At 38.5% G+C, this 14163-nt stretch overlaps 1 protein-coding gene across 1 annotated transcript in view; it reads right to left on the reverse strand.

The window, feature by feature from the left end:
- Window positions 1–2462: 2462 nt before the first annotated feature.
- The window catches only part of NXPH1 (neurexophilin 1), a 182890-nt gene continuing 171189 nt past the window's right edge, over window positions 2463–14163 (reverse strand). Inside the window, exon 3 of the mRNA XM_073333864.2 lies at window positions 2463–4355. Within this exon, the coding sequence (XP_073189965.1) occupies window positions 3594–4355 (762 nt within the window). The 3' untranslated portion in view covers window positions 2463–3593. The remainder of the gene's footprint in view (window positions 4356–14163) is intronic.

Genomic DNA, 14163 nt, shown 5'->3' on the forward strand with positions numbered 1-14163 from the left:
TCTAGTGTCACTAATGCCACTAGTGCCTTGGCATTGAACCAGTCAGCTCATAGCTGACTACGTTACCATCTGATCTAGTGCATTCAGTGCCTCACCATCTTGGATTTTTTATTTATATGAGGATGCTGTGTGTCATACATACATACTGTGAATCATAGCATACATTCTTAGTCACTTTGTAATAATGATTGGTCAGTAGCAAATATTTTCGAGTCCCATATCCCATTATCAAACTATTCCTTGCATACATAGTAAAATAATGATAAAAAGCATGAGACAATTTTGGGGATTGGTCCTGCTTTGAGCAGGGGGTTGGACTAGATGACCTCCTGAGGTCCCTTCCAACCCTGATATTCTATGAAACTTTAAAACAAAACAAGAAGCAGACAAAGAAAATACTCAATAGCCTGGTTTGTTAAAAACCAAACATCACCCCTCTCAATTCCAAAATATGTACATTTAGAAAGAAAATGTGCAACACCCAAAATCTTTCTTATGCCAGAGATTTGTGTTCCAAAGTTGCCTGGTCTAACTAAGCACTATTGACTCACAGACCCAGTTACCCAGAAGTACATTGTCTAACAGAGCCAGGGTACTATGTATTTACATTCATTAGATTCAGTTTTCACATGGGAAGACTAAAACCATGTTTCAGCAAGTTTACCTCACATGCAATATTCCCCAAGAGAGTCTTGTGAAGAAACTAGGTATCTCAGCAATGCACTGAGTTATAATTCATATTCACATCCAGATCAACTAAAAGGACTATTCCGAGTCCAAAGTCAATTAAGTTCATGAAAAACAGTAGTCAATTAAAAAAAAACAGTTAAGGAAGATAGTATTAATGAGAGTGACAGAAGCAGCAAAAAGTACCAAGTTTCCATAGTTAGAAGGAGTTGACTCACTCACTATCCGTTGGTTGGTTTGTTTTTCTATTGACAGCGGTTGTGCTATTGGTATATAGTAAGCAAGCATGTATCTATTGCGTAATTTGGAAAGTTTTTTTTTAAAAAAGGAGTAGGAAAACCTGAAAATGGTGACCACTGAGTGCACATACAAAGCTGATATAAATTACTACCAGTGATAACATTTTACACCCACTTTGCACAAATATAAATGACTACAAAAAGTGCCGGTCAGTGGAGGCTCATGCCCTGTGTAAAAGGTTATTAATCATTCTAATGGTTACTAATAATGTTTAATACTGGTATTTTACACACTCCTAAGCTGAAATCCTGGCTCCATTGACTTCAACATGGAGCCCGTCCTTACTGTGGAGTATTTCAACTTTATGTATTATAATATGCAGAACAGATACTTTTCACAGAATACAAATCATGAATCACTAGCAGTCTATTCACAATTACTAGCAGAGGTGGAGCAGAAGTAAAATCCTGGCTCTGCATATTCCTGGACTTTGTGGAAATGTGGATCAGAATCTGAACTTTATGGCTTGGACCATCTTTTTCTCCAAAACTGTGCAGAGTTCACAGATCCAGGGTGATAAGATTGTCCCCTTGTATTATGAAGGAATAATTTCCATTATCATATTGTTTCCGAGGAGTTAGAGACTTGATACTGTGGAAGCTTCTCCTTCACTTATAGTCAATGGTAGAAACATTTGTCATTAGTTTTATTCATTTGTTTCATTTTCATACTATTCTTTAGTAAGAGGGTTAAGGTGACAAGAGTCATCTGGGATCTTGATTTAAATCCCAGGCAATTCAACATGGGATTGGACATGGTCTCTGATTTCTCACTTCTTAGACCTTTGAATCTCCGGAGCATTAGAGAAGTGCATGTTTGGGCTTTGGAAAGGCTTCTCTTTGTTTCCTGCATAGACTTTTCTCAGCATAGCTTTGGCAGCCATCTAGGAGCGAAGGATAAAATTCATGTGTGGGTGGGCACAAATGGTAATCCTAAGAGAAATGAGAGGGAATCTGAGATGCTTTCCAGCCGCCTTCAATTAGGTGTAAACATACCAGTGAAGTTATTGTGGTTGGATAGCTGGAAGCTGTGGGGCAAAGTGTGCTGCTATATACAAAAAAGATACACAATCAACTGCTTTCCTATTAGAGGGATAAAATTCTTCCACTACATACAAGGAGGTCTTTGCCTGCACTAGGCTATAATTAAGGCAAAGGCAGACTTGTGCACACACAGAACAACTTTTCCTACTTTTAAATTGGTAAGTTGCTTTCATTTATGACTAATAATAATTTAGGCCCTGCTCCTGCAAATTGTTCTTTGAGGGATGGCTCCCACTGAAGTCAACAAGGCCCTATGACGGCACTGAGATCTGCCTGCGTGCTATAGCTTGGAATAATTCTGCACAAATTTGAAGACAGGAGATTGAAAACCATGATGGAGTTTGAGCGTAGTCTTCTTGTTGGACCATTTAAACCACCATCTACACAGTACATATTGAAACTCAACTTTAAGTATTTTATTTTTATGTACAGTTCATTTTTTGTCTGGAAATAAAATATCTAAATACAGACAGATTGTAATGTTGTATATGTATAGCTCTCAACAATACTTTAGCTGAATAAATGCTTTGTACATTATTCTGTCTTTTTAATGGAGTTTACAGCTACATTGATAAAATGGATTCCTCATTTCCTTGATTGTTTTTAACCAATAACAAGCAGAGAGACAATTACAAGTTAATATTAATAAGCAGCTCAAATAACACTGGTTAAACTATGTACAATACAAACCATTCATACAAATGAAGACTAGGATATTGAATTTGTTACAATATTTGTAATAAAGATAAAACAGCCACTTATAACTTACATGTTGTCTATCAGGCATTTTCCTTCTTGCAGAACAGTTGGAGAGTTTTTAAGTAGCTCAGCTGGTCTCAACTCTGCCATTTTAAATGTTCAGTGAAGAAATATGTAACAATAATGTCTGCCTACATGTAAATTCCAAATGTCTGCTTATCTTTACTAGTAATAGGCTCCCTCCACAGAAAAAGAGCCACCTAACGCCACCTTGAATGTGCCTACTGAATGCTGGAAAAAAGTCACTATACTTTGCTGTGTTCATATAATGAGGAATACTGAATTCTAGACACACTTCCCCCACCCCCATTTTAACCAGCATTTACTCCTATAGTATTATTTACCAGTACAGCTAGTCTAAGCAGTAGAATGCATGAGTGGGGGTTATTGATTGGCATGTATTCAAGACGTTAACGTTGATTTCCAAAACAGTTTGTGTTAGAAACCATTCTCTGTCTAGTTAATCCTTTTGGCTTGATGATAGGTTATCCTGAAACATTATGTATCAGACAATGAAAGCCCTCTTAACAGGAATCTTAATAGAGGTGAGCTGAAAAGAGTGCTTGTCTGTGTGGTTTTATTTCGAATCCATAGTGATTTACAACTAGATTGATACATGGAGCTGACTGGGCAGAAATTACATTAGATTGTTTTCCACTAACATATTTTCAGCCAGTTGACAGCAGCAGAAGAGTGTAGACACATTCCAGGCAATAGGGGTAGCCTTCTTCTTTGAGGTAACAGCCCTGTCATATGACCTCTTTTATTCCTCAGGCTTGAGTCTCAGACACATGTTGTTCATTCTCAACCCGAAGGGAAGTAGGGTGTGTCACTGTGGTAGTTGTAATCAGGACACACCTTCTGTACTAGTTTATAATCTGTACTATAAAAGGAAATGTAAATACAGATTACTTTAAAGGGCTTGGAGCAGAGCCATGACACATGACTTTGGGTCTGCTCCTGATAACATGTTTTTGAAGGGTCATAGTTGCAGAGTGTGTTCTTGGTAGCCTTGTCGACCTTTTCATATTCGATGCGACAGTTAAAGGACTTGGAATCTTTGGCATCAATCACCGTTTGTTGTGCCAAGTCAAATTCCACTATTTTGGTTGGGGGTACCAAGCTCACAGATACATTCCCTTGGCCAGTGGAATTGTGCCTGAAATAAACGCTAAACGTCCCATTGCCATGATCAACAATTTTCCCAGTTATTAAAAGGTTTAACTTCACAGTTTTGATGTTGGAATGAAAGTCGCCCCAGCCAAACATTTTCTTAAATTTCCCAGTCTTGACAATGGGCCGTCTCTTTGCTCTGGGTCGAGGCTCTTGAAGATCTGTGGAGTTCCTCAGCCAATCCCAGAGATCTTGCTCAGAATACGTTTCTGGGGCATCATATCGCAGGTCCAAATCTGTATCATTTTCTTTGCCATGAAAAGTCTGTGATAGCAGTCGGCTGATGGACAAGTCTTTGCTGCTTTCTGTCCATATGTGCTTTAGTGTGGATTTGGAGCTGCTTGATTTTAGAAGTTCTGATTTGCCGCCATTTGTTAAATTTGCACATGTGACCTGGGGGGGGGGGAAAAAAGAGATCAGATTGAGATAGGTACCTACAAAACCCATTGCTCCCATCTAAGGCCAAAGAGATTATAGTTCAGAATTAAACAGAGTTAAAATTAGTTTTAAGGATGAGAAAGGGCAAAGCCAAGGCTCTGCCCAATTCTCCCCCCACCCCCACCTATAGGCAAAGAGGATGTAACAGCTCTGCAGAGGGGATGCCTGATATCCCTGTACCACTGTGCAGCCCAAGCCATATTTCAGTCCCAAGTGAATTATACAGCATTGAAATCCAAGTGAGTGTTTTGACTCCTAAAGTGAAGATTACAAAAGTGAATATCTAAGTGAAATGAACAGTTCAAAAATACAGATCAAAGTTTTATAAAATCATGAAAACCTTGCCCTGAAATCCTGAGGAATCTAAAAACGTCAGGGCCAATTTCTCACATCTGTCAGCACCAGAGCAAAAAGACCTAAGCTAACCATATTCATTTTTCCCTTCTAGCTTTAAAAATAAAGTACACACTGTCATACTATCTGAAGGGTAAGCTGAATAGTCTTGGTTTTGTAAGTGGACCGATGCTGCTCTTAACTCCTTTGCCTAGCTACAATGAGCATCACAGCAGCCCTCGCTGGTACTTTCATCATACAGGTGTTTTAGGAGCCATCCCTTTATCCTGTTTGCTTTTATAAATGCCTCCTCCCTTTATCAAAATTAACTGGACATATCGCCACTCCCTGAAATTCAGTGGAAACAATATAACACGTATAGTGTGAAGCCTTCTTGCTGGTGCAATCTAGAGATATTTGTATTGAAAGGCAGCAAATATAACAAAGATATTTCCATATCCTGATAAACATGGAATTGAACTGTGTTGCTGACCAGATTTCTCTTCCCAGGGTAGTTACGCCCCCTCCCAGACATGCTACATGGAAACTAAACATCTTGAAGGGATGACAGGTACAATGACAGCCTTTTAAAAAAAAATTAAGTCAGTCAGAGTATTAGCAGAATAGCACCAATGCCTTTCAAGTTGGGGTGGGGACAGGGCAGAGAGAAGAAATAAATAGAATGTGCTCTTTATTTAGGATTAATCCCTTGGATGATTTTTCCATCTTTTGAATGGCAGGAAGGATAAATACTGCCAAGCATTTGATAGGTGGTTTGTACCTGTGTCTTAGCATCAACTCAGTGAGCAAGGAGAGAGGCTGTAATGAAATGTTCTGAAGGAGAACTACTTAATGAAGCAGCAATGAAGATATCATGGGGAGAGAGACTTAGAACATAATTTTGCAGAGGCTTATGAGGAGTGAGAGCAAAATAGGAGAAATGTGGTTAAAAGAAATGTGCCAGTCTAGCATGAATCTAAGCAGTTAACTAGCAGATTTAGTGTACCTGCAATCTGAAGGTAGGAAATAAATTGCTTATTTTCATATTTTACTCTCGTCAGTTTGCTTTTTCTTCTCCTTCCTTTTTTTAAAAAACATTTGTGTTCCAGTGAGTTACATTTCATAGGATTAAACAGCAAATTCCCACATAACCGGATGTAATACCATAAAGCTCATTTTAAAGAAAAGCTCTTTTTTTAGACTACATAAAACCAAGCACCCCAGAGAAGAAGTGGATATTTCTGAAATACTTGCTGTCGGCTACAAATCATGAGTGTTTTAAAAGCTAGTATATCTCAAGTTTAAATGGAAGCTTCAAATTCCAAGCAAGACACATTGTTTCATATCTGACCTAACAAACGCAATTGATTGTTACTCTCATTGATTTTGTAATAGTTTAAGAGCTTCTAGTCACGCAGTTGGCCCTGAGACCTCTGTTTGTGATTTTCTATTTGGGTAACTGGCTGCATTCATGATTAAAGACCTGCTCCTGCCCTCCCTAGTCAGGCATCTAAGCAAAGAGTCTGACTAAACAGTATAAGAGCACCCAAAAGGGCTAACAATACAATTCATTGCTCATCAAAGTAGTATTATTTGCAAAATGATAGTATCTTGTTTTTAACCCTATAGCTTTTTCCCATACTACTACTGTGTTGTATTGTAACTATACATATATCCCCCCAGATGTGCGCACCATGTAGTGGAATACAGCTAATACAGCCATGTGGAAAAGCAGGATTTATTTTATGATTTTGTTATATATGTGTTCACATCTACCCAACCATCTCAAAACTGTCACAGAAACTGTAATATAATTGTAAGAAAACATCCAAACCTATGACATTTTGCACGTTTGTTAAGCAAAAACTATTGCACTTGAAAATGATCCCATTTTAGCATAAAAATATCATGAAAACAGGACCAATTTTCAATATTCAATGATATGCAAAAAATATTAAGTATTTCAATTAGTTGTGAATGTCTTCATCCCTAGAGCATGTACACACAGTTCAAAAATACATGTACTATAACATCCATTTTGCTTTCTCTTCCCCCATCTCACTGAATATATATCAGGTGCCATTTAATTCTTGATATGTTCTGCACTGAATTGTTTACCATACTGCAGTAGAGTTCAGTGGGACTCCTCTCACATGGAAAGTTACTTGAGTACATTTTTGCAGGATGGGGGATTTGTAGTATTCGCTATAATTAGCATTGGGCCTACATAAACATCACAGTAAATTTAACTATCATGGACAATAAATGTCAAGATTTATTTGGGTTGTACTGTACACTACATTTCCAAAATCTGTACTATGATTTAAGTTTCTATCAACAGAAGCTCTTTGGACTGTCTCTTACTATAGGTTTATATAGTGCGTAGCACAAAGGAGCTCTGATTCTCATTGGGAGCTTTAGGCACAACCATAATACAAATAGTAATAGGTAAAGTATGAAATGCTGACAGGTATACCTACTACAATGCATGATTTTTTTTTCTTCAACAAAGAAATGCTTTCAATTTTTAAATGAGTATAATAGTGGAAGGTGGTGTTCAGAAGGGAACTACAACAAAGAGTAGAAGATATTTGGGGGCCTGATTCAAAGCCCACAGAGCTCACTGAAAGACTCACAATGAGTACAATGGGCCTTGGTCCTGGCCTTTTAGATGGAGAATGCATATTTCCTCTAGATAGAGTCACCAGACCCTCTTGGTATCAGAAATCACACTATCGTCTGGTCATCCTTTTCCCATGAATAATGACAAATTGCTGTTCAATATATTTTTTGTAATTTTTGACAGAGCTTTCAGTGAAAATAATATATGAAGTTTATATTATGGAGACAAAGTATATTTTCATGACTATGGAATTGATTTGTATGTCCAGTTTCACTGAGTTTCAACAAAACACTCCAGTCTTTGTCTGATCCTTTTAGAGACTGAAGACATTTTCACAGTGATATTTCACTGATTTGACATTAACTTCATTAGATGTGTTTTTCATGAGTATTATTGTCTCATTTAAGACTCCCTAAGAGAGGGTAACTCATTTACCTCAAAGCCTTTGGGGTTCAATTTAAAGACATCCCTCATGCACATGAACTTATTACCTACCGTAGGCCAAACCTGGATGCTTGAGATCAGATACGTTTTTTTAAATATCCAAGTGGTACAAAATGACTCTTGATTTCTTAGTCTTTCATTATACTGTAGATCTATTACAGTTCATTATATGTAATTACAGTATTGGTTTAGAAATTATGTATTTATTCCTCTAAATGTATGAATACTTGAGGGCAAATGGAAATGCAAACAAACAATCTAATACTCAAGGTAGGAAATTTCTCTCTTCAGGTAAATAACTAATCAAAAAAACCCAAGTTAATTTTGGCTGGCATACCGTAATAGGAATTTGTCAGCTCAGTGTTTGCATATTCACTGTGTAGAGCAACACAGTATTCTGACTCCCTGGCCAGATGCCTCAGGTACTTTGCTAGTACAGGAATATGAACATCACATAGGTCTAAATGGCACTCTAATGACAAGACACAAGCACTCAGAATTCTCACCTAGATCCAATGTCTATGCATAAACATTATTGTTTGTTGGTTGGTTGATGGGAAGATCTGAAGATTTAGGACCCTGTTGTACTTTGATCTACTTTGCTGAGGTTCCAGTTCTCAGCGCACATGATCAGCTGAATCCACTAGAACATCCTCTGCTGTTGATGTTGCTGCAATTTCCCGGGAAACAAAACAAAGGGCACATTTCTTGTTCTTCTCATATGAACACTGATCAGTATGATCCCTAAGAAACAAGGATGCAGAAGGTGTCTAAGCTTTAAGGCCCAGATCATCATTTGGATTAATTAATTGCATAGCTCCATTTACACCAGCTGAGGATCTGGCTCTAGAAGTTGTTTTATAGTTCTTAAGTAAATAATCAAGAGGTTAGAAAAGAAAAGGGCATGAAGAGAATCTGGGCTTTTTTCTCTGCCTTGATGTACCATGAGAGGAAAATAAAATAAAAGCATAAAAATTATACTTGAAAGATAATAAGAAAATGAAAATACTCTGAGACCTAAGGCTGAGAAATGCCCTCCATGCCAACTACTGCACATTGGAAATGTGCAGTCATCCATACTAGTGAAAATATTGTCCAAGCATTGCTGACAGGGTCAGAGATATCTTGGGCAGGACTGGTCAAAATTGTTTCCATTAAAATTGTTTTCCTGTGGAAAATTGGATTTTTGATGGAACAAAATTTTTTGCAGACTGTGTCTGCTTTGTGCAGAAAACTTTTAGTTTTCATCAAAAAATCTGATATACAGTACTAATGCAAATGGTCATGTCAGTTATTTCCATCCTTAATATCCAGGTGCCTAAAGATCTTTTAAAATCTGGCCCCAAGTGACTCTTACAGGTATTATGTCATATAATATAATTTAAAAAATTCACTGAGTAAGTAAAAATATGTTTACAATTGTTTCTATGGAACAATTTTACAGAGAGCATTAATAACTTTTCAATTTAAGGGACAAATCGTCCCCACTAAATTCAATGGCAAAACTTCCACAGCAGCAGAAGAGCCAGAAAAGTGTCTGATGTTGTGTAGTTTGTTTTCATTTTCTTGCATGATAAAATAATTATGTCAGAATGTATGCAGTTTGGCTTGTAAACCATGTCATTTCTCTTTCAGTTTAGAAGACATTATGCCATCATGTGTAATATAATAGTCTGTAATCTGAAAGAAAACGGAGTTACAATACACAGCGTAGTTCCTCACATTACGATTTTACAGCTCTTCATTTTTGCCTCAGAAGTGTGAGAAATTCAGCCAGAATGGTTCTAATGGTGGAGGTGCAAGTGAATTTATAAAGATTTGGAGGAGGATTGAAATGTAACTGTATGAAATATCCTATTAACTCTTGCCCTCTGTTTTACATTTTTAGAAAGAATTTAAACTAAACCCTTGAAGCCTGGTGCCTATGTCCTCATTAAAGATTTTTCACTTCAGTGGATTATGACTTTTGAAAATTCACACCAGCTCCATTCAGCAGGGGATTAAATTTTCATGGAATAAATTAAAGTGGGTTAAAATGTCTAACAGAGTTTTAAGACCACTGCTTTATACAAGCATCACAGAGTTCTGTTAACTTTCAAATGAAACTCTAGCTAGGTAAATAACTTTTGTCAAGGATCTATTGCTCTGATTCCACACTCCTGTAAGCCCTCTTTTATTAATATTGGCTTGCCAGTTTCTGCATACATGTAGAAAGAAATATTAAATAAAATTAGAATATAGCTGAAAGGTCACAGCGCAATATTTTAATAAAAATCTGCGCTGTCGTCTGCTATATATATATACCCACCATGTTCAAGAAGATGCCCTTTTTCATATAAATGAATAACCACATAATTAGGATGAACAAGGTGAAAAAGACTCTAAGGCGGTCAAGAAAATAGCAGTTCTGTGCTGATTGAGCGGAGCAGATGACAGTATTCTAATGTGCAAAACATTGTCCTCTAGTAACTTATTACTAATTATCCACATTTAGCTGAAAATTCTTCATTGTTAAGCTCTTCCATAAATCAATAAAATTTAAAAGCTCCCATATTAATATCAATGTGAGTAGACCATTACTGCTGTTTGTGAGTCAATGTGAGTAGTCTATTACTGCACCATATTTTTTGTAGAGAAGCATTAGAATATTCATATAACTAATCCGCTTGATAAATGGATTATTCATAGTTGCATGAAGTAGCACAAAACTGCTATTTGATAAGGTTACAGTAGCCACTAATGCTGATAGAATGTGTCATTTTCATGTCAAGGATATTGAGAGACAAATTTTAAAAAATAGTCACCTAAATTGTGCAACCATCATAGGCATGCATAAATGAAAACAGGCGCATACACAAGAAGCAGTTCTATGGCCAGCCCATGTATTCCTGTTATAAACAATCATCTGTTTTCATCTGCAGTTACCTATTGTGTATAAATAGATGTCTATTTTAGGGAGTCTGGTGGCACCTTAAAGACTAACAGATTTATTTGGGCATAAGCTTTCGTGGGTAAAAAACCCACTTCTTCAGATACATGGAGTAAAAATAAATATATTGGCACATGAAGAGAAGGGAGTTACCTTACAAGTGGAGAACCAGTATTGACACGGCCAATTCAGTCAGGGTGGATGTGGTCCACTCCCAATAAGTGATGAGGAGGTGTCAACACCAAGAGAGGGGAAATTGCTTTAGTAGTGAGCCAGCCACTCCCAGTCCCTATTCAAGCCCAAATTAATGGTGTTAAGTTTGCAAATGAATTGTAGCTCTGCAGTTTCTCTTTGAAGTCTGTTTTGGAAGATTTTTGTTTAAGTTTTTTGTTGACAGACTGGACTTCTACATAGAGTGCAGACATGCATAGAGGCTGAAATTGTGAACAAACAGCATCACTTGCCCCATAACCTCAGCCGTACAGAACGCAACGCCATCCACAGCCTCAGAAACAACTCTGACATTATAATTAAAGGGGCTGACAAAGGAGATGCTGTAGTCATCATGAACAGGTCGGATTATGAACAGGAGGCTGCCAGGCAACTCTCCAACACCACATTCTACAGGCCACTATCCTCTGATCCCACTAAGGAGTATCAAAAGAAACCACACCATCTGCTCATGAAACTCCCTGCTATAGCACGGGAACAAATCTACACAGACGCACCCCTAGAGCCCCAACCAGGGGTATTCTATCTGCTACCCAAGATCCATAATCCTGGACACCTCATCATCTCAGGCATTGGCACTCTTACAGCAGGATTATCTGGCTATTTGGACACTCTCCTCAGACTACCAGCACTCCTAGCTATCTTTGAGACACCACCGACTTCCGAGGAAATTACAATGCACTGGTGATCTTCCTCAAAACACCATCCTGGCCACCATGGATGTAGGAGATCTTTAACCAATATTCCACAAAAGGATGGACTACAAGCTGTCAGGAACATTTCGCTGATGAGGCCATGGCACACCCGGTGGCTGAGCTTTGTGACTTTGTCCTCACCCAAATTTCAGATTTGGGGACAACTTATACCTTCAAGTCAGTGGCATTGCTATGCATACCCGCATGGCCCCACAGTATGCCAACATTTTTATGGCTGACTTAGAACATTTCCTCAGCTCTCATCCCCTAGCGCCCCTCCTCTACTTGCACTACACTGATGACATCTTCATCATATGGACCCACGGGAAGGAGGCCCTTGAAGAATTCTACCTGGTTTACCACAATTTCCACTCCACCATCAACCTCAGCCTGGATCAGTCCACACAAGAGATCCACTTCCTGCACACTACAGTGCTAATAAGCAATGGTCACATAAACACCACCCTATACTGGAAACCTATTGACCACTATACTTACCTACATGCCTCCAGCTTCCATCCAGGACAAATCATACGATCCATTGTCTGCAGCCAAGCCCTAAGATACAACCGCATTTGCTCCAATCCCTCAGACAGAGACAAGATCTTTATCAAGCATTCTTAAAACTACAATACCCACCTGGGGAAGTGAGGAAACAGATTGACAAAGCGAGACGGGTACCCAGAAGTCATCTACTACAGGACAGGCCCAACAAGGAAAATAACAGAACACCACTGGCTACCACGTACAGCCCCCCGCTAAAACCTCTCCAGCACATCATCAATGATCTACAACCTATCCTGGAAAACAATCCCTCACTCTCACAGACCTTGGGAGGCAGGCTAGTCCTTGCTTACAGACAGCGCCGCAACCTGAAACAAATACTCATCAGCAACTACACACCACACCCCAAAAACACTAACCCAAGAACCAATCCCTGTAACAAACTCCGTTGCCCACTCTGTCCCCATATCTACTCTAATGACAGGTTTCAGAGTAGCAGCCATGTTAGTATATATTCGCAAAAAGAAAAGGAGTACTTGTGGCACCTTAAAGACTAACAAATTTATTTGGGCATAAGCTTTTGTGAGCTACAACATCCGATGAAGTGAGCTGTAGCTCACAAAAGCTTATGTTCAAATAAGTTTGTTAGTCTGTAAGGTGCCACAAGTACTCCTTTTCTTTTTGCATATCTACTCTAGTGACACCATCATAGGACCCAACCACATCAGCCACACCATCAGGGGCTCATTCACCTGCATATCTACTAATGTGATATATGCCAGCAATGCCCCTCTGCCATGAACATTGGCCAAACCGGACAGTCTCTACATAAAAGAATAAATGGACACAAATCAGACAACAGGAATGGTAACATACAAAAGCCAGTAGGAGAACACTTCAATCTCCCGGGACATTCAATAACAGATTTAAAAGTAGCCATCCTTCAAAAAAAACCCTTCAAAAATAGATTTCAAAGAGAAACTGCAGAGCTACAATTCATTTGCAAACTTAACACTATTAATTTGGTGGGAGTGGCTGGGAGTGGCTGGCTCACTACAAAAGCAATTTCCCCGCTCTTGATATTGACACCTCCTCATCAGTTATTGGGAGTGGACCACATCCACCCTGATTGAATTGGTCGTGTCAATGCTCGTTCTCCACTTGTAAGGTAACTCCCTTCTCTTCATGTACCAATATATTTATTTTTACTCCATGCATCTGAAGAAGTGGGTTTTTTACCCACGAAAGCTTATGCCCAAATAAATCTGTAAGTCTTTAAGGTGCCACCAGACTCCTCATTGTTTTTGTGGATACAGACTAACACTCCAATACTTTAGGGGAGATTTTTTGTAAGGCGCAAAGGGCAGCTGTATGCCTAACTTCCAGTGAAGTTCAATTCTATGTGCTTTTCAAAATGTCTCCCTTTGGGAGTACACAATACTCCCGCTATATTGGCTTGTGAACACTATCAGCACAATCTTCCAATCCTTGAGAATGTAATGAGGAGTGGGAATTTTTTTCTTTGCTAAGTATGTTTGCTTTCTACTTGCTCAGTTGGTGTGTAGATGTCAAAAGCCAGCAAAACTCCACTGAAAGAACAAGAGTGCTGTTTCTTTAATGCCCAAACAAGAAACCAAGCAGCAGAGGGGCAAAGAATGGTTCTCAGCAGAACCTCTACTGTGAAGCAGAGACATGAGTAGCTTCAGGGATAATACCACCTCTTGTGTTAGAATGTTGGTCTTTCTGTGATTCTTCACTATTGTCACATGACACTCATCCAGTAAATGTATCAAAGAGATAAAGGAAAGTACCCAATGCCATTAGATACATGTTCACGCATCATGTAATCTAACAACATTTGTCTGACAAATTACTTATTCACATTAGATTATCCTTAAACTTTAACAGGTAGGCTTTAGGCTTGTGGTATTTTTCTCATTATCAGTCCAAGTGGATGTTGTGGAAGAACGTTCAGTAGCAGCTCAACTAAATAAAACAGGTTGG

The sequence above is a fragment of the Lepidochelys kempii genome, chromosome 2 (genome assembly GCF_965140285.1).
Source record: "Lepidochelys kempii isolate rLepKem1 chromosome 2, rLepKem1.hap1, whole genome shotgun sequence".
NCBI classification, from domain to species: domain Eukaryota; kingdom Metazoa; phylum Chordata; order Testudines; family Cheloniidae; genus Lepidochelys; species Lepidochelys kempii.